Here is an 18,931-nt window from a genome sequence, read left to right as displayed (position 1 = left end):
AAGCCATGTTGTCTCTCAAACATATAGACAGACATATTTCCTGCTCAGAGGAGTCTGTCTTGATTACGTGAACCGTTAAGCACACGTTAGGACAAAAAAAAAAAAAAAAAAGCACAATACAGTATCTATTGTGGCAAAGTACCTCCTTCTCTTCAGCAGGCTCAGTCCTTTTTAGCCTCGGAGACCCAGGCTTGGGCAAAGCAAAACCTTGTAGGTAGCACAGGGGCTGGCTATTCCTTCCCTCAGTCAGTCCCTTGTGCTTGTTTGTCTTCCCTTCTGGGAACAGAGTGCGGCCTTCCTTGCGGGAAGGGTTCAGAGCCTTGCTGCTCCTAACTTACTGGCAGCTTCCCTGGTTCTCTCGCTCTCTCCCCCCACTTCCATGCCGGGGAGGGTTTAAAAAGGTCCCAAGCAGTTGGAGCCAGCTGAACCTAATTAGTTCCCTAGTAACCCCTTGCCCAGCTGAACCTTATTTCCCCATGGTTCTCTCTCTTCAGTGGCTTGGGAGAGGCCTTTTTAACCCCTGGGACCGATTACTACCCCCCCCCCCCCTTTGTAGCTGTTTGTCCTGGGTTTGCCACATATTCCCGCCCCTGCTCAACACTACGGGGTTGGGCTACTTGGGTCGGAAAGCAGTGCACTCTCGACAGGCCATCCGCATTGCCATGTTGGGTTCCAGACCTATGTCGTACTGTGAAGTGGAAGGGTTGAAGCGACAGGAACCATCTTGTTACTCTCGCGTTTTTGTCCTTGTTTTGGTGCATCCACTGTAAAGGGGCATGGTCCGTGACAAGGGTAAATCTCCGTCCAAGTAGATAGTAGCGGAGGCTTTCTATGGCCCATTTCACAGCCAGGCATTCCTTCTCCACCACGGTGTATTTCCGTTCCCTAGGTATGAGCTTCCTGCTGAGGAAGAGGATGGGGTGTTCATCATCTCCGACCATTTGGGAAAGCACCGCTCCCAGCCCTACTTCAGAGGCGTCAGTTTGTAGGATAAACTCCTTCCCCCAGTCTGGGGCTACTAGTACGGGGTCTGTGCAGAGGGCCGCCTTCAGATCCGCAAAAGCGCCTTCGGCTGCAGCAGACCATTTTACTATGTCAGGGCCCCGAGCTTTTGTTAGGTCCGTTAATGGGCATGCCCTGGTGGCGAAGTGGGAAATGAACCGCCTATAGTACCCCACTAGTCCCAGGAATGCTCTGACCTGTTTCTTCCGGAGTGGTCGGGGCCACTTCTGTATAGCTTCTAACTTGTTGACCTGGGGCTTCACCACACCCCTCCCCACTATATACCCAAGGTACTTGGCCTCAGCTAACCCGATCGAACATTTGGAGGGATTGGCAGTCAGCCCTGCCTTCCTCAGGGTGTCCAGGACCGCTTCCACCTTCTCCACGTGCGTCTCCCAGTCGGGGCTATATATGATGACGTCATCGAGATAGGCTGCCGCGTACTTTCCATGGGGTCGCAACAGTTTGTCCATTAGCCGTTGGAAAGTAGCGGGGGCCCCATGCAACCCAAAGGGGAGAACAGTGTACTGATATAGTCCTTCTGGAGTTGCAAAGGCTGTCTTCTCCTTGTCGGCCTTGGCCAGGGGGATCTGCCAATAGCCCTTGGTAAGGTCAAGGGCAGACATAAACCGTGCCTTTCCCAATCTGTCAATCAGCTCATCTATCCTGGGTATAGGGTAGGCATCAAATTGGGACACCTCACTGAGTTTGCGGAAGTCATTGCAGAACCTCATACTGCCATCCGGCTTAGGCACTAAAACCACGGGACTGGACCATTGGCTATGAGATTCTTCAATGACTCCTAAGGCCAGCATTTTCCTGACCTCTGTCCTAATCTCTTCTCTCGGCCTCTGGGATCCGGTATGGCTTAACGCTCACCTTCACTCCAGGCTCCGTGAGGATGTGATGGTGAACCTCCGTAGTCCTGCCCGGCTTTTCGGAGAACACATCCTGATTGCATTCGATCAGACTGATCACTTCTGATCGTTGTTCCAGAGTCAACTCCGGGGATATCCCCACCGGATCGGGCTGGTTGCTTTTAGGGGATGGTGCCCCCAGCGCAACCACCGGAGCTTCTCTATCCTGCCAAGGTTTCAGCAGATTTATATGGTAGATCTGCTCCAGCTTCCGGCTGCCCGGCTGTCGGACCTTATAGTCGACTTCTCCTACCGCTTCTATTACCTCATACAGCCCCTGCCACCTGGCCAGGAGCTTGCTCTCGGCCGTGGGTATGAGCACCATCACCCGGTCCCCCACCTGGAACTTCCAGGTCGTTGCTTGGCGATTGTAGTTTGTCCGTTGTGCCCCTTGGGCCTTCTCCATGTGTTCGCGCACAAGGGGGGCGACTTGGGCTATTCTGTCTTTCATCTGCAGCACATGTTCGACCACGTTTCTCCCAGGATTCGGCTGTTCTTCCCACTCTTCTTTAGCCAGGTCCAGTATGCCCCTGGGGTGGCGATCATATAACAGCTCGAAGGGGGAGAATCCAGTGGAAGCCTGAGGAACCTCCTGTACGGCAAACAGCAAGTAAGGCAGCAGGGCGTCTCAGTCTTTCCCGTCACGACTAATCACTTTCCGTAACAGGTTCTTCAATGTCCTATTAAAGCGTTCGACCAGGCCATCGGTCTGGGGATGGTAGACCGATGTTCTAAGGGTCCGTATGTGGAGCATTGTACATAGGTCATTCATCAGTTTAGACACAAAGGGGGTCCCTTGGTCCGTCAGGATCTCCTTGGGTATTCCTACTCTGGAAAAAATCTGGACTAATTCTTTGGCTATGGTCTTGGACGTGGTATTCCATAGGGGTACGGCCTCGGGGTATCGGGTGGCATAATCTAGTACTACCAGAATGTATTGATGGCCCTGGGCTGACTTTTCCAATGGCCCTACTATGTCCATAGCTATACGCTCAAATGGCACCTCGATAATTGGCAGAGGTACCAGAGGGGCCCTTAAGTGTGGTCGGGGCCCATGTATCTGGCATTCCGGACAGGATGTGCAATATCGCCGGACCGCTGCAAAAATGCCAGGCCAAAAAAACCTCTGTAGAATTCGATCCAGGGTCTGATCTACCCCTAAATGGCCCCCGAAGAGATGGCTGTGGGCCAGATCCATTACAGCTCTTTGATGCTTCCGTGGGACCAAGAGTTGTTGTATGACTTGCTCTTGGACCCGGACTACTCTGTATAGCAGGTCGTTCTTAATCATATAATATGGCCCCGGGCCCTTAACTCTCCCCTCCACGGGTACCCCATTTACCTCGACTACTTCTTTGAGAATATTGTGGTATATCGGATCATGTACCTGTCCAACACCAGGATTTCCACTACCTTCTCTGGCCCATGGGTCTCAGGGCGGAGCCACTTCCGGGCGAGGTCGATCAAGTCAAATAGCTGGGACCTCGGCGCTTTGTCGTCCCGGTACTTCCACTCGTGGAAGCGCTGGGCCCTTATGGCCGGCGTCACCCCTGACCTCGCTTTCCGCCTTCAGCTGGGGGTAATCCATAGCTGGATTTCCGCCTTCAGCTGGGGGTAATCCATAGCTGCTTCTGCGGTCATATCGAAATAGGCCTTCTGAGCCTCCCCACACAGAAATGGAGCCAGGATGCCTGCCCACTGGTCTTGGGGCTAGGCCTCCCGCAGTGCCGTCCTCTCGAATGCAAGGAGATACGCCTCTATATCGTCATCCGTTGTCATCTTCTGTAAATAGTTGCTTGCGCGTAGCGGCCGGGTCCCCTGGGGCCCGTGCGTCAGCGTGGTCAGGGCTTTCAACTGGTTCACTACTTCATTCAGGGTGGCTCGATCTTGGGCCGCCTGGCTCATCAGCAATTGGTTTGTCTCCTGTTAGACCCGTACTGACTCTTGCTGGGCCGTCATCTGTACTCTGGTAGCCTCTTGTTGGGCCGCAGTGGCCTGAATCAACGCCTTCACTACGTCCTCCATTTTTTTTTTTTTTTGGTGTGATTTACCTTGCCCTGAGATGGCTTGCCACAGCGCCTCACTACATCCCACCCCTGACACCACGTGTGGCAAAGTACCTCCTTCTCCTCAGCAGGCTCAGTCCTTTTCAGCCTTGGAGACCCAGGCTTGGGCAAAGCAAAACCCTGTAGGTAGCACAGGAGCTGGCTATTCCTTCCCTCAGTCAGTCCCTTGTGCTTGTTTGTCTTCCCTTCTGGGGACAGAGTGCGGCCTTCCTTGCGGGAAGGGTTCAGAGCCTTGCTGCTCCTAACTTACAGGCAGCTTCCCTGGTTCTCTCACTCTCTCTCCCCCCTTCCATGCCGGGGAGGGTTTAAAAAGGTCCCAAGCAGTTGGAGCCAGCTGAACCTAATTAGTTCCCTAGTAACTCCTTGCCCAGCTGAACCTTATTTCCCCATGGTTCTCTCTCTTAAGTGGCTTGGGAGAGGCCTTTTTAACCCCCTGGGACTGATTACTACCCCCCCCCCTTTGTAGCGGTTTGTCCTGGGTTTGCCACACTATATACAACTCACTCCCTTCCCAGCTAAAGTTGGAATACGAGGAAACTAATTTGAGGTCTTATTCCAAGTTCTAGTGGACAGACACCGATATCACAATGAACTATTCCTCTCACTTAAATGTTCCATAAGATCACAAATGAGGCACGTTAATATGGAAAGAGAGGAGAAATCTGTATTACCATTGCCGATGCTGGACCTGTTCTATGAATAAATTAAGGCCTTCAAGTTTCCTTTGGCTTTGACCTACGCTAAAAAACAACTTGAAAGGATACTGTCTACTTGATCTTTTTTAAATGTAATGTTAAAATTATATTTCTGCTAGAGCTCCCTTTAAGTACCATCTCCTAATTTTTATTTGTTTAAATTCCTTGAAAATAGATTTTAGAAGTGTTTTTCTGCTCCCTTCGGGATGCTTATAAGGTTCTTTTCAGCAAGGGGAAAACTGACTATATATGGGAACAGCATAAATGTCTACTCAGAAAGTGTTGTCAAAATTCACAAAGCAAGCAAACAAAAAAATACAGAAAGACATTTTTGTTTTTTGCCGTTACAGAAATCTTAGGCTTTTCTGTTAACTGTAGTAGGCACAGCATTTTCAGATAAATGTGATTTTCACATTGATGGTGGCCCTTTAATAAAAAAAGTAGTGATAATAAAAAACCACAATCATCACAGAGACCAGAGGAATGTTTAACATGAACACAAAAACAAGGCTTTGTTTCATAAGCTACATATAAAAGCAAGCAAATATTTACCTCCTTAGGATGGATTTAAGGAGATTTCAATTATAGGTCTGGAAGTAAACAAAAATACAGTTATAAAGATATAGCATGCTGACTTACCTTCATTACCACAGTGCCTCTAACAACATGGTCCAGAGTGCCATAGTCAAATTGGTCCTTCAGATCAAAGTAGAAGTTTTCCTTGTCAGGACTTATAGCCTTTAGAAGTTTGGTAACATTGTTGGAGTACAAAGTACTGGCCTGGGTAGCCATTCTACTTGGAAGGTCTGTGTAACCTATATGCGTAACTCCCTAAATAAAACCAAGTGAAACATTTAAAAGTCCAGTACAATTCTCAGAAGAAACAGTGTTTCTCAACATCCAAAACGTTTCTGGATATGCACATCAAGTAGCAAGTTTAGTTTTAGTACAGGTTTGTATAGATTTTAATGAGTTACAAAATAAACTGTTGCATTAAGATTTACACTTACTGTTTGTGTTTTTTACCAACAGTGTTTATATCACAAAATGAGTAAATCCATTCACTTTGCACACCACTGGGATTAAGCCTGAACATTAAGAGGGATGCACTATGTGAGCATTTTTCCATCTCTAATTTCAAAATACTCTCTTACAACTTCAGGTACTTTAAAACAGCCAGATGAGAGGTGGACAGAATAGCCTATTAAGTCTTTTCAGTCTTTTGGGAGAGTGTTAAGGGTGTGTTCCCAGACTGATGAGGGAATGGAAAGGAGCTTTTATGTAGTTGGATGTCTGGCTGAGTCGAGTTATTTCTCCTTGGCTATATTTGCTTTTTTAATCACAATCATAAAAATGGGGGACTGAAAGGGACCTTAAGAGGTCATCTAGTCCATCCCCCCACGCTCAGGCAGGATCAAGTATACCTACACCAGCCCTGACAAGTGTTTGTCTAACATGATCTTAAGAACCTCCACTAATGGGGATTCCACAACCTCCTTTTCCAGTATTTAACTATTCTATAGTTAGGAAGTTTTTCCTAACATCTAACCTAAATCTCTCTTGCTGCAGACTAAGCAGATTACTTCTTGACCTACTTTCAGTTGATATGGAGAACAATTGATCACCATTGTCTTTATGACAGCATTTAACATACCTGAAGACTTATCAGGTCGCCCCTTAGACTTCTTTTCTCCAGACTAAATATGCCCTCCCCCCTTCTTTTTTAACCTTTCCTCATAAGTGAGGTTTTCTTAAAAAAATTATAATTTTTGTTGCTTTCCTTTGGACTGCCTTCAGTACGTCCACATCTTTCTTAGAGTGTGGCACCTAAAACTGGACACAATACTCCAGCAGAGGACTCACCAATGTCTAGTAAATTACCTCCCATATCTTAGCTACAACATTCTTGTTAATTCCCCCCCGAATGATAATAGCCTTTTTGCAACTGTATTTCATTGTTAGCTCATGTTCAATTTGTGATCCACTATAATTCCCAGATCTTTTTCTGCAGTACTACTGCCTGGCCATTTTGTATTTGTGTATTTGATTTTTCCTTCCTAAGTGTAGTACTAAATGTTGCAATGTTTAAGTTTGTTTCAGGGTGCTTAGAACCTTTGTATATGTATCATTTTATTTTTCAAATGTAAAGAAATAAAATAATTTAACTTCTAAGACTATGAAGACATATTTCTGTTCTGTGAAACTGAAGTCTGCCAAAGAGATGTAAATTATATTCATTATCAAAAGAAAAAATTGTTACTATCAATTTTCAACAGAACACAACATTTAACTGGTAATTTAGTCTTTTTGAATTAGGTATCCCAAAACAAGTTGAGTTAAATACAGAAGGGGAAAAAAATATCAGGCTATGGCTACTTTACAGCTTATGCTGATATAAGTTATATCACTTAGGGATGTGAATAAGCCACCCCCTGAGCGACAAGTTACACCAAGCTACGCGCTGGTATAGACAACGCAATGTTGGCAGGATAGCTTCTCCTACCAACACAGCTACTGCCACTTGTAGGGCTGGAGTAATTAAGTCGACAGGAGAGCTCTCCCATCGGCACAGAGCATCTACACTAGCAGTGCTACAGCAGTGCCCCTGTAAGCTCTGTAGTGTAGCCATAGACTTTGTCACAGCTGGGTCAGATCAATCTCTACCAAGTCTAAGAAACATGATCTGTTAAGGCAATCCTTCCTGAGCAAGCCTTGAATTACATTTGTCTTTTAAAAATATGACTGGTGACAAAATGTTAGTCTTAAATAAAATAAAATAAAATAAAACAATTTAAGCCTATATGGGTAGACCAGGAAGCTACACATTTTTAAGTGTTTAGTTTAAAAGCTATGGAGTCCTCAAACAACATGCACTCTTATAAATCCAGAACTGCTAAGCCCGTACCTTGTGAATGTAAAGCTCTCCTGGCTTAGTAGTTTCAAAGTTTCCTCCTGCTTCTGAAGCTAAATCCACAACAACTGAACCTTCTTTCATTGATTCAATCATGTCTTTACGAAACAAGATAGGAGCTTTTTTACCTGGTAAGACAAGAAAATATAGCAGGCTACACGCAAGTATCACATCCTGTGGATAATGTCCAAGGGCCAAATTCTCCCCTCAGAGAAATATACACTATTTGCATATAGCTACCACAGAACTCAATAGAAATTGTATGTGAACATTGAGAGAATTTGGTCTCTAATTTGAATGTTTTCAACTCATATGTGACCTACATTTGTGTGTCTTTGCAGAGAGAAAAGATAGTATATTTTTTTCCCCAAATAAAGTGGAAAACCTCTTCTTGACCCCTCAAGAAATAATAAAATGATGTTCTCCCAAAAGCACATTTTTACTTACATAAAAAACAATGTTAGAAAATGCTATTCTGCATTTACTTTTATTTATCTTTAGGATATGACCTGCAAATTTACCTTTGAAAAAAAACCAAAAGTATTTCTAAAGTGCCTCTGGTCTCCAAATACAAGCAGCAATAGGAACTAAGCACATTGTCATCCCTATTCATTCCAGAAAATGAACCTTCAATATCTTTCTGAAAGGGTATATGGTTTCTGCAGAAGTTAGACCTGGATCCTGCAAAGGGATTCAGCCAGTAGAATCCCAATGAATCCAGCCAAACTCTGTGCAAGTGAGTGTCTTTATGCAATAAAGGCCTTAAAAGAGCAACTTCAAGCTTGTTTAAATGAGAGCATGCATTTATTTCTGGATTTTTCTTATGTAAGCAAACACTGAAATACCCTATTGACAAGAACTGAAGGAAAGAAAGGTCTAGGAGGAGAAATTTCAGATCTCATGGCTGAAGTGACACCCAACAATCACCAATGCCACACACAAACTGTTAAAAGAATATTAAGGTTGCAAAACAAAGCACTCAGAAATTGCTTGTCCATGCAACCTTAAACTCTGACACCCGCCCCCCTTGTTTTGATTCAAATTTTAATTACATGGTCACAAGTTACTATTGCAGCACAATTTGTCTTATTCACTGCACATGTTCTAGAGTCAATTAAGCAGGAGTCCTGCAGATCCTTACCTCATTTAGTGCAAATTCCTTTTATATTTACAACAGCAAAAAGATAGTATATACATTGAAGTCAATAGACTTCATGTTTACACCAGAGCATAATTTAACCACCACCAAGTTGGATAGTATAGAATTTAAATAATTTTAGTTATGTTATATTTACAAAGAATATGAAGGTTGTATTTAAAAGGAGAAATATTTAAATTAAATTTAATCTGCACAGTTTTTTAAATTCTGACTGATAAGTAACAGTGTACATTTTCCCAATACCTCATTATTTTCTAGCAAGACTGAAGGAACTTCACAGAATCAAGAGTCCTGGGGCTGCTGAAGAGTGCTGAGTGGCACAATAGTACACAAGATAGAATCAGGTGAAAGAGAGAGAGCCATCCCAGAAAGGTCTAAGGACCAGGAACTCCAACAGCAAAGGAGGCCCCTCTAACAAGAAAGTCCTTGATAAGGGAGGAATAGTGCAGCATGACTTGCTGGTTACTCCCCTCTGGACTGAACATCTGTTTTACACAAGGCATCAGCTGTGGGAAAGACAAATATGGCAACCACTTCAAAAACTGGAACCCACCAAAAGAAGAAGAGGGACAGATTTATGTAAAGCTGAATTACCAACAGCTTCTCTGCCTTCTGCTCCCTCGCACTGGAGTCAAGATAGCCCCAAAGATGCACAAACTTACCTGAGGTTAGTGGAGATGGAATATTAAAAGTATTCAGAGCAGAAGAGGAAAACGTGTCTGTTGCATTGGTGACATACCAGGAATAAGAGCTGTACTGATGATGATGTCAACTTCTTGGCATTGTTTGGCAAAAAGTTTCATTTCAGCTTCAATAAACTCTTTGGACATTTCTTTTGCGTACCCGCCTTGCCCCTCTCCAGATTCCTTTAAATCCACTTCTAAAGGCTCAGCACCAAGAGATTTGAATTGCTCCAAAGCTGCAGCTCTAAAGGTTTAGACAAAACACAGACCACAGAAAAGTCAAGTCCGTTTTTGTAGTGACAATTCAATCCATCCAGGATTTTATTGGAGACCCTTACAGTAGCAATCAGAGAGGAAGAGCAAAGAGAGAAAGTATGGTCCAATGACCAGTTACCCCTCTGTAAAATGGGCATAGCAGCATTTTACTACTTGACAAGGATGTTTGAGGATACATCCATTAAAAATCGTGAGGCACTCATACTATGATAATAGAGGCTATAATCACCCCAGGTAGATTGCAATTGTTCCTGCACCCACATACTCTTATTATTGCAGGATTTTATTAACATCAGGTGGCAGCACAGTGCAAAATATTAAGTTTTCAGAGACTACTTTCCAATTTCAATATAATCTCAAGATGCAAGGAATTATGCACACAAATCCTTGCACATCAAGATGAAAATATTCAGCTTGCTGAGCACATGCATTTTGAAAACTTGGAAAATTTAAGATGGAATTTAATTTCTGCCTCTGAGAAACATAATCCATTGCGAAGAATGCTTGCTTCCCTCCCCTCCCCCTTCCCACACACACTTTATATAATCAATTGTTATTTTTAAATGTAATAGATTGAAAGCTGTTTCCATAATCAAAGAGCTTCTGCCAGAATTTTTGCAGCATTTCACTCCATAAAAAAATTGATATGTATTCATTTTTATTTCTTCAAATTTGACAAAAGATATATCCAAACCCTAAGCGCTTGAAAATATAACCAAATACACAGTATAACTACCAATACAACATATAAGGTCTAGAAAACATGACCTATGAGAGAAGATTGAAAAAATTGGGTTTGTTTAGTCTGGAAAAGAGAAGACTGAGGGGACATGATAAGTTTTCAAGTACATAAAAGGTTGTTACAAGGAGGAGGGAGAAAAATTGTTCTTCTTAACTTCCTAACTGTCAGGGTGGTTAAGCACTGGAATAAATTGCCTCGTGAGGTTGTGGAATCTCCATCATTGGAGATTTTTAAGAGCATTTTAGACAAACACCTGTCAAGGATGGCCTAGATAATACTTAGTCGTGCCATGGTGCAAGGGACTGGACTAGATGACCTCTCAAGGTCCCTTCCTATCCTATGATTCTAGGATATGCACACAATAATTCAATAAAAGCAAATTATTTAATGAGAGAAACAAACATTTAAGGCTCATGAGGGAATTTTTTCTTGGCCACCATTACCCCATTATTCCTGGCTTGCCTCTTAAAAATGCCTTTGGGACAGGAGAATGATCTCTGAGGCAGAGGAAGCAATCTTAGGATGGTAGCATTTAAAATGGCTCATACTGCTGACTCTGCTTCCCCCTCTGCAGGAGCAGAGTGGGTTGGATCTCCGCTCCCCATTCAATGGCAAGGAAAAAGCCTTGCTCAGGAATTCCCAGATGCCCTTGCTCTGGGATACAGGATAGCAGGGTTTCTGGGAAGCATAGTTCCTTCCGGCAGCCATGTAGTCCTGGTCTGAGGCAAGGCATGCTGGGAAATAAGAGTATATAAACCTTGCCTCCTCTCTCTTTCCTCCCCTGCAGCTTCCAGAAAAGCAGAGACCTGAAAGGTGATGAGGGGTTTCTCCTGAAAGTCTGAACAAGTAAACACTCTTTCATTCATTTTACTTGTATAATCCTCTGGCTTTATAGTGGGGTCTGACACAGCCACTTCTTATGAACAATGTGAATGATTGGGGATATGTTGTCTCTATTTTGGGGTGAACTGAAATAAAATCCTTGGCAGGAGGATTTGTTTACACTCCACCATTTCATGAAAAATGAAAGATGAGCTTGAGTTGCCACTAAGATTTTAAACACCCACACTTACCTGGTATCAAATCCACGAACCACTGCGCCCATTGATTTAGCTGCTCCTGCAGAAGCTAGCCCCGCAACTCCCCCTCCAATTATAAGGACCTAGAATAACATTTGTTATTAGAGATCAAGCTACATACAAAGTGATCTGGAAAAGCGGCACCAATTCTGTTTGACATAGTACAGAATTTCCCATAGGGACTATGGCTCATTGACCAGATCTATTTAACAGATTACCTGAGAGTACAGGGTCCAAATTGACTAGGGTATAGTTCATAATATCACATTATTTAATTAAATTCATTTCTAACGTCTAATAATTTGGGAGTCAGCCCATATATAGTATGGAGTCTACATAGACTGACATAAGGAATATACATTTCCCCCATTTTACATAAACTTTGGATTCCCATTCTCAACTGATTTTCTCTCTTTCCCCTCACTAAACCCAACCAAGGGCCACTTCTATCAGGATTCTAAGACACCAAAGTTCCAGCCTGACAATCCCAAATAGTTTCCAAAACCCTCCCCACCCTGCCAATGCATGAACTGATTTTATATCAGAAGCTTGAATTGAAAAAGTTAAGCATAAATGAAATTTATTAAAGTTCAACATTCTTTATATTCAGAGTAGCTTCCATTGCAGACAATGGAAACTTTGCCTGAATAAGGAGTGACTCAGAATTAATAAACAGGTTCTAAACTCAAACTAAACACAGGTCTATCAAAAAATATTTAACACGTATCAACAGTGGTTTGCTATACTCATGAAATCACCTCTGCTACAGAATAAATTTTCTTAGTCCACATACCTTGGCAGGAGGAACTTTACCAGCAGCTGTGATCTGACCAGTGAAAAATCGACCAAAGTGATTTGCTGCTAGTACAACAGCCTTGTAACTGTCAACGGAAAAAGATGAGACCATAGTATCAGTATTTTTCCATGTCCAACTCCCACCCAGCCATTGCAGCAGTCAAAGAGGCACACATTTAAGCATAGGCATAGTTTGACTTCTATATTGGGGGGGCAGGAGGAAGAGAACGACAGCTCCAGTAAGGCCAATGGGGCCACACGTGTGGGGGCCAATTCCACGGCTTACAGTCTGGGGGGGGGGGGGGGAGAGAGAGAATACCCCTACCTTCCCCCAAACAACACCCACGCATTTAAGTGAAACATGCAAATTGATGTGAAAGCTATACATTTATGCTCAAAAAACATTTGAAAATGTAGCCCAAACAAGCATTTGTCATATGCCATGGAGAAGTGCTAGCCAGTTAAGGATGCAACTAGCTTATAACAAGCTACTCTAAAGGCTTATTTTTGCACCTCTAATTTTGATTTTGATTGAAACTTGCCCATATTTATTCTGAACATAAATGTTCTTTAAAAATGTTTGAGTGTTTTTGCAAAAGTTAAAGTTCCAGATCATTACAAAAATTTAGTCTGAATTAAATGTCTGTATGCATCCCTTTAGCTCAAAATGCTTATTATTTCTTTCTATACAATTAGCACTTAAATCTTCTTGAAACCTTACAATGCACTTCTTTGTATTTAAGAGCATGTATCTGTGGGGCAGTGGAAGATTTCTGATGTCTCTAACCATTCATTCCCTTGCTTAGGGTTTTAAAATGTGATAAATATACTGAAACTTAGCAACTAACTTTAACAGTTTACAATCTTGGAAGGTAAGGTCTGCAGCATCAGCTCTGTTATGCATGCATAATGTGAGGATCTGCACACAGGGAAACTGCAGAATCAAGCACAGTAAATGTGGTGTAAAGGTAGCACAATCTGGGAGAGTAAGCACAGAGCTGGGAGTCAAGAACTTTCTCATCCCAGATTTACCAATCCTTGTGTGGTTTTGGACAAGTTGCTTAATCTTTGTGCCTCAGTTGCGCCATCTGAAAACAGATAATAATACTCCACTTGACCGTAAAGGCGTGTTTGGAGGCTTAGTTAATATTAGTACAGCAGATTGTAAATGTAATATGCTTATCACTAGGTGCTGCCTCAGTAGGTCTTTCCCTTGGCCAAGTTGCATTTCTGTAAATACATGTTGACTAGTGTACTCTATTCCTATTGTGCTCAATCTTCCCTTTTTTCCAGTGATTTTGCAAAGAGTAAACTAAGAAAAGGTGTGAATGTCCTTTTAAGTGCAGGGACAGTATTACTAACTTCTCCAGTGTAGAATGCAGCTTAGTCTAGCAGAGAAGGAAACAAAGGAGCCTGGGGGCCTCATTAAGGGACTAAAGTTCTTCTGGTGTATGCTTTACGCCTGATTTCCCAATTCTCTTATTTTGGTCTCTTGTTTTGTTAGAAACAAACTGGGACTTATTTCCTGATCACCATGGGTCCAAACATTTTATAGTAAGATATGGGATACTGACAATCCCATATCTGTGCTATATAGGCGTTTAACACAATTAGAACAGGAGTACTTGTGGCACCTTAGAGACTAACAAGAAGAAGTGGGCTGTAGCCCACGAAAGCTTATGCTCTAATAAATTTGTTAGTCTCTAAGGTGCCACAAGTACTCCTGTTCTTTTTGCGGATACAGACTAACACGGCTGCTACTCTGAAACCTAACACAATTAGAAACATGCTAATTGTTCTGGATACACCAAAACATTATTTTAAGTGTATATTCTTTAGGAGGTCTTATGACTCTCTCTAGCTCTGTACACAAAAGAATGTCTATTATTTGGGTCAAAACTTATAATATAAATTTTATAACTTTAAAATATGACTTCCTGTCATATTCTATTAAAACTATATAAGATGAATGAGAAGACGCAGAATAATTATTCAAGCTATTACCTTGTTTTCTCTAGTATAATTTAAAAAACATCATCAGCTATATACATCCACAAAGAAGCTGGTAATTTGCCTAGAGCAAGAGGTTAACTACATTTTGAAGGGCACAAAATGTTTTCTTACTTTGAAGAGTGACACTTTCACACCTGTACGAAAAAGCAAATGCTCATAATACTTGCTGACAGCCAGTTTACCAACTTAGTTGCCACCACAGAAGCTACAGAGAATGCAAATCCTAGGGAAATTTAGACTTTCAGTCCCATCTGCCATGCTGGTGGGTTTCATTTAGAGCGCTTTATACTGTCTTATCCCCAACCTCTGTGTTGGACATTAGTCACTCTGTGTATCTTAGTCTATCACTATCTCAACTATAGCTTAAGCCCATGCTGATCTAATTCATTGGGTGAGGCACTACAAACAAGTTCTCAGATTAAGAACTGCCTTCCAATTAAAACAAACAAACAAACAAAAAATCTGATCACTGCAAGGCTGACCATAAGAGACTGACAAATTTAGACAACTCAGACTGATTCCTCTTGAAACAGCTGCATGAAAACAAGTGCAAAATTGTTTTGGACACAACACATTAATACCAGAATGTTAGGTTACTTTTATCTAGCTATATTTACAGTCAAGGTGAAAAAAAGTTAGTTTCATACCCAGCAATGTTGGCCATGGAGCTTAGAGCATCATATCCCTGAGCAATGGTGACCCGCGGAACCTGATCCATAGCCAAGACAGTAGTTTTCCTTTCTGCAAGTTTATTCAGTAGGTCTGGGTTTTGAGCTGGGTAGATAAAACTAATCAGGGTAGCAGCTGTCTTAAAAAGATCTGCCTCATGTACTCCTAGTGCAGGGTTAACTATAGGAGCCCTCACCTGAAGGAAAAAAAGAAGAGTTCAGATTAATCAATACAAACAAATCAGTGCATGTCCCATGGAAAAATATAAACAGACAATGAGGTTTATTAAGGATTGTTTACACAACTAAGCTAATGAAAGGTGCCTTTCACTTGTAGGTCACTTGTTAAAATCAGACCTAGGTAATTAAGTGGCAGTACAGCAGGACCGATTAACTCTCCTGGGAGCCCGGGGCTATTAGATTTTGTGGGGTCCCTGTATACAAGTCTTTTTCTTCCTAATTTAAAACAAAATGATCACAATTATGGCATCAAGGCTATTGACGCTATACTAAACTTGCCTTTTAATTAACATAAAACCGTTTTGTGGTTACATTTCAGTCTTAACACACATAGAATATAGTTAAGTTAATTCAAAATAGCCTACTTCTGACCTTAGAACAGCTGTTATATTTGTTTCTTTCTGGGAGGGAGTTTGGGTGCAGGAGGAGGCTCCAGGCTGGGGCAGAGTGCTGGGGTGCAGGCGAGGGTGAGGGGTGCAGGCTCTGGGAGGGAGTTTAGTGCAGGAGGGTATTCTGACCTGAGGTGGGGGTTGGGGTGCAAAAAGGGGGTGCGGGGTCTGGGAGAGAGTTTGGGTGCAGGAGGGGATTCTGGCAGGGGATTGGGGTCCATGAGGGGGTGTGAGGTGCAGGCTCCGACCGGAAGGCACTTACCACAGGCAGCTCCCGGCCGGTGGCGCAGCAGGGCTCAAGCAGGCTGCCTGCCATAGCCCCACACCGCTCCCGGAAGCGGCCGGCTGCTGGCACATCTCTGCGTGCCCCTGAGGGGAGGGAGGCCCCCACAGCTCCCATTGGCCAGTTTCCAGCCAATGGAAGCTGCAGGGATGGTGCTGGGGGCGAGGGCAGCACACTGAGCCACCTCCTCCCTGCCCCGCCAGGGGCTGCAGAGACGTGCCAGCAGCCAGGTGCTTCTGGGAGCGGCGTAGAGCCATGGCATGCAGGCAGCCTGCCTCAGCCCTTCTGTGCCAGGGCCCCGAGCTGCTGCCCCTAAAGCCCCTGCGTTAATCTAGCCCTGCAGTACAAAAATAGAATTCAAGGGACCTGTGTGAAATGAGTTAATGGCCCTTATTCAATTGGTAATAGTTTTTGTGAAGGCCATTTGCATTACTGTAATTAACATGTATGCTGGCAGTCTCAGACCTACTCCTGAAGAGATCAGGAACCAGGCTACTCTTAAAGATATCACCACCTCTAAAGGCTGAAAAACACAAAGACGCTTGCACTGCTGGTGACTGTATTAGACCCAGAGGGCTTAGATGTCCAAATCTGTTAGCTAGCCAGTCCCTTTTTTTAGCATATTTTTAAGATGGCCAGCATTCCATTATAAATCCCCACTTTTCTGAAGGGTTGATAGTTTGCCCACAAAAATTCCACTATGCCATATCTAAATCTTGTCACACATAACTAAGATTTCTAAAGGAAGTCCCACCATCAAGCTTAAGCTTCTCTACTTCATCTCCAAGGCTCTGTGCAACTTGGCTACGACCTACATTTCTTAATACGCCTCATGCTTCTTTGTTTTTCATGTTCTCGCCATATCAGCTGCCACTGTTCTCCTGTCTCAACTCCACTTCAGAACACACTGCTGCCATAAGGTCTTTGAATGACAACTGGAGGATGGTGCGTGGCATTCATTCTTAGCTAGCACTGCAAGTAGAGCTATTACAGGAGAAAAATAACTGACTTCTTTTCTATTATTAGTCTTAAGAGTGCGGGTTCCTTGGGGCAGGGATCCTCTCTACTCAGTGCTCTGAACAGCACTCTCCTACTTTGCTCTGGGAAATGCCATTACTCCGAGTGTGCGAACAGTAGATAGTCGTCCTCAAACCATTTCAAAACTGCTGTTAAAAGGTTTAGTTCTATTTTCCAGCTTAGTAGGGTTTTTAGTGCCCAGATTTGAGTCACCAAATAATCAACTGATGAAAATAAAAACACAGGTAAAACCTGAAATGTGTAAGATGTGAATTTAACAATCGCTCCCTCTTTAAAAAAAAAAACAGCTAGACATTCAGCAGACTATATGAAATGGTTTGGAAAAGTCATATATTAGCCCTAAAACATTTAAAATACTCTATATTGAGGAAAAAAATAATTACTTTGAGTACTAAATCAGAAGCCAATACTTCCTTGGTCCCTTGGATCTTTGCTCCTGCCTCCCTGTAGTGGTCATCAGAGAATTTGGAAGCTTCTCCAGCACCTGATTCCACTACAACATTGAATCCTTGTTTAATCAAAGCCTGAACACCAGCTGGCGACAATGCCACCCTCTTCTCGTTCTGGAATATCTCCTTAGGAACACCCACAGTCAACTGCTTATATGGGATTCCTGTAAATGCATAGGAAAATATGGCATTTAGTTTAGCAGTAATAAGAACTACTGGACTGATGTTCTGTTACAGCATTTTCCTATACTTTGTATTGACACTTATAGATACATCCCACATTTAACAATTCTCTTTTCTCAAAACAGATGTAAAAGGCTAAGCAATTTTTTCCAGAAATGTAACATCTTACAGTTCTACTCCCAAGCATCACTTCCCCTTAATTACCAACAGGTGGCAGTAGTAGTACAATGTAGTAGGAAAATCAGCTCACAGACAGCAACAAGTCTCTAAAGGTTCAGATGGGTATACAGTAACTCCTCACTTAACGTTGTAGTTATGTTCCTAAAAATGCAACTTCAAGTGAAACGATGTTAAACGAATCCAATTTGCCCAAAAGATTTAATGTAAATGTGGGGGGTTAGGTTCCAAGGAAATTTTGGGGGGGCAGACAAAAGGCATTATATACTGTACAGTACTGTACTGTGGTGGGGAGGTGCCCCTGGCTTACCCCTGGGGCTCAGGGAGGGAGTTAGGGTGCGGGAGGGCGCTCAGGGTGGGGGGTGGGGTCTGGGAGGGAGTTAGGGTGCAGGAGGGCGCTCAGGGTGGGGGTGCGGGAGGAGGCTCAGCGCTGGGGCAGGCAGGAGGTGCAGAGCACTTATCTGGGGCAGCTCCTGTTTGGTGCAGGGGGTGTGCAGGTGGCTCTGCGCAGCGCGGCACCGCCCCCAGCACAGGCAGGGCCACCCGGAAGGCAGGGGCTTTAGGGGCTGCAGGGCCCTGGGCTAAGGGGGCCCCGGGGCCCTGGTCTGCAGCTCTAAAGCCCCTTTCGGAATGCAGCCCTGCAAGCACGGGCCGGAGGACTCAGGAGGAGCTGGGGCAGCCGTGCAGTCAGCGGCGGGAGAGAAGTGGGGCTTTCCCCTTCAAAGCCGGCCGGAGAGAAGTGGGGCTTTGAAGGGGAAAGCCCCACTTCTCTCCAGCCACTGGCTGCGCAGCTGCCCCTGCTCTCCTGAGTCCTCCGGCCCGTGATTGTAGGGCCGCATTCTGAAAGGGGCTTTAGAGCTGCAGGCCAGGGCCCCGGGGCCCCCTTAGCACAGGACCCTGCAGCCCCTGCATTCTGGGTGGCTCTGCCTGCGGGGGGGAGGGGGCAGCTTCCCCGCTCGCTCCCCCTCTCCCTCCCAGAAAGTCCTAAGCGCCGCCAAACAGCTGTGGGAAGCGCTGGGAGGGAGGGAAGAAGGGAGCGGGAGGAAGCGGAGAAGAGGAACTTGTGCAATGCTTCCTTGTAAAGTCAGCCAAACGACGTTATAAGGGAGCATTGCACAACTTTAAATGAGTATGTTCCCTAATGGAGCAGCGACGTAACTTCGAAA

At 43.9% G+C, this 18,931-nt stretch overlaps 1 protein-coding gene across 1 annotated transcript in view; it reads right to left on the bottom strand.

The window, feature by feature from the left end:
• The window catches only part of NNT (nicotinamide nucleotide transhydrogenase), a 66,784-nt gene that overhangs the window by 37,288 nt on the left and 10,565 nt on the right, over positions 1-18,931 (bottom strand). The window contains exons 3-9 of the mRNA XM_065406316.1: positions 17,340-17,569; positions 14,986-15,203; positions 12,324-12,411; positions 11,525-11,613; positions 9,490-9,677; positions 7,586-7,719; positions 5,320-5,511 (exon numbers count right to left, since the gene is read on the bottom strand). Of these exons, the coding sequence (XP_065262388.1) occupies positions 5,320-5,511; positions 7,586-7,719; positions 9,490-9,677; positions 11,525-11,613; positions 12,324-12,411; positions 14,986-15,203; positions 17,340-17,569 (1,139 nt within the window). The remainder of the gene's footprint in view (positions 1-5,319; positions 5,512-7,585; positions 7,720-9,489; positions 9,678-11,524; positions 11,614-12,323; positions 12,412-14,985; positions 15,204-17,339; positions 17,570-18,931) is intronic.

The sequence above is a fragment of the Emys orbicularis genome, chromosome 6 (genome assembly GCF_028017835.1).
Source record: "Emys orbicularis isolate rEmyOrb1 chromosome 6, rEmyOrb1.hap1, whole genome shotgun sequence".
Taxonomy (NCBI): domain Eukaryota; kingdom Metazoa; phylum Chordata; order Testudines; family Emydidae; genus Emys; species Emys orbicularis.
This window is presented reverse-complemented; position numbering and strand designations above follow the sequence as displayed.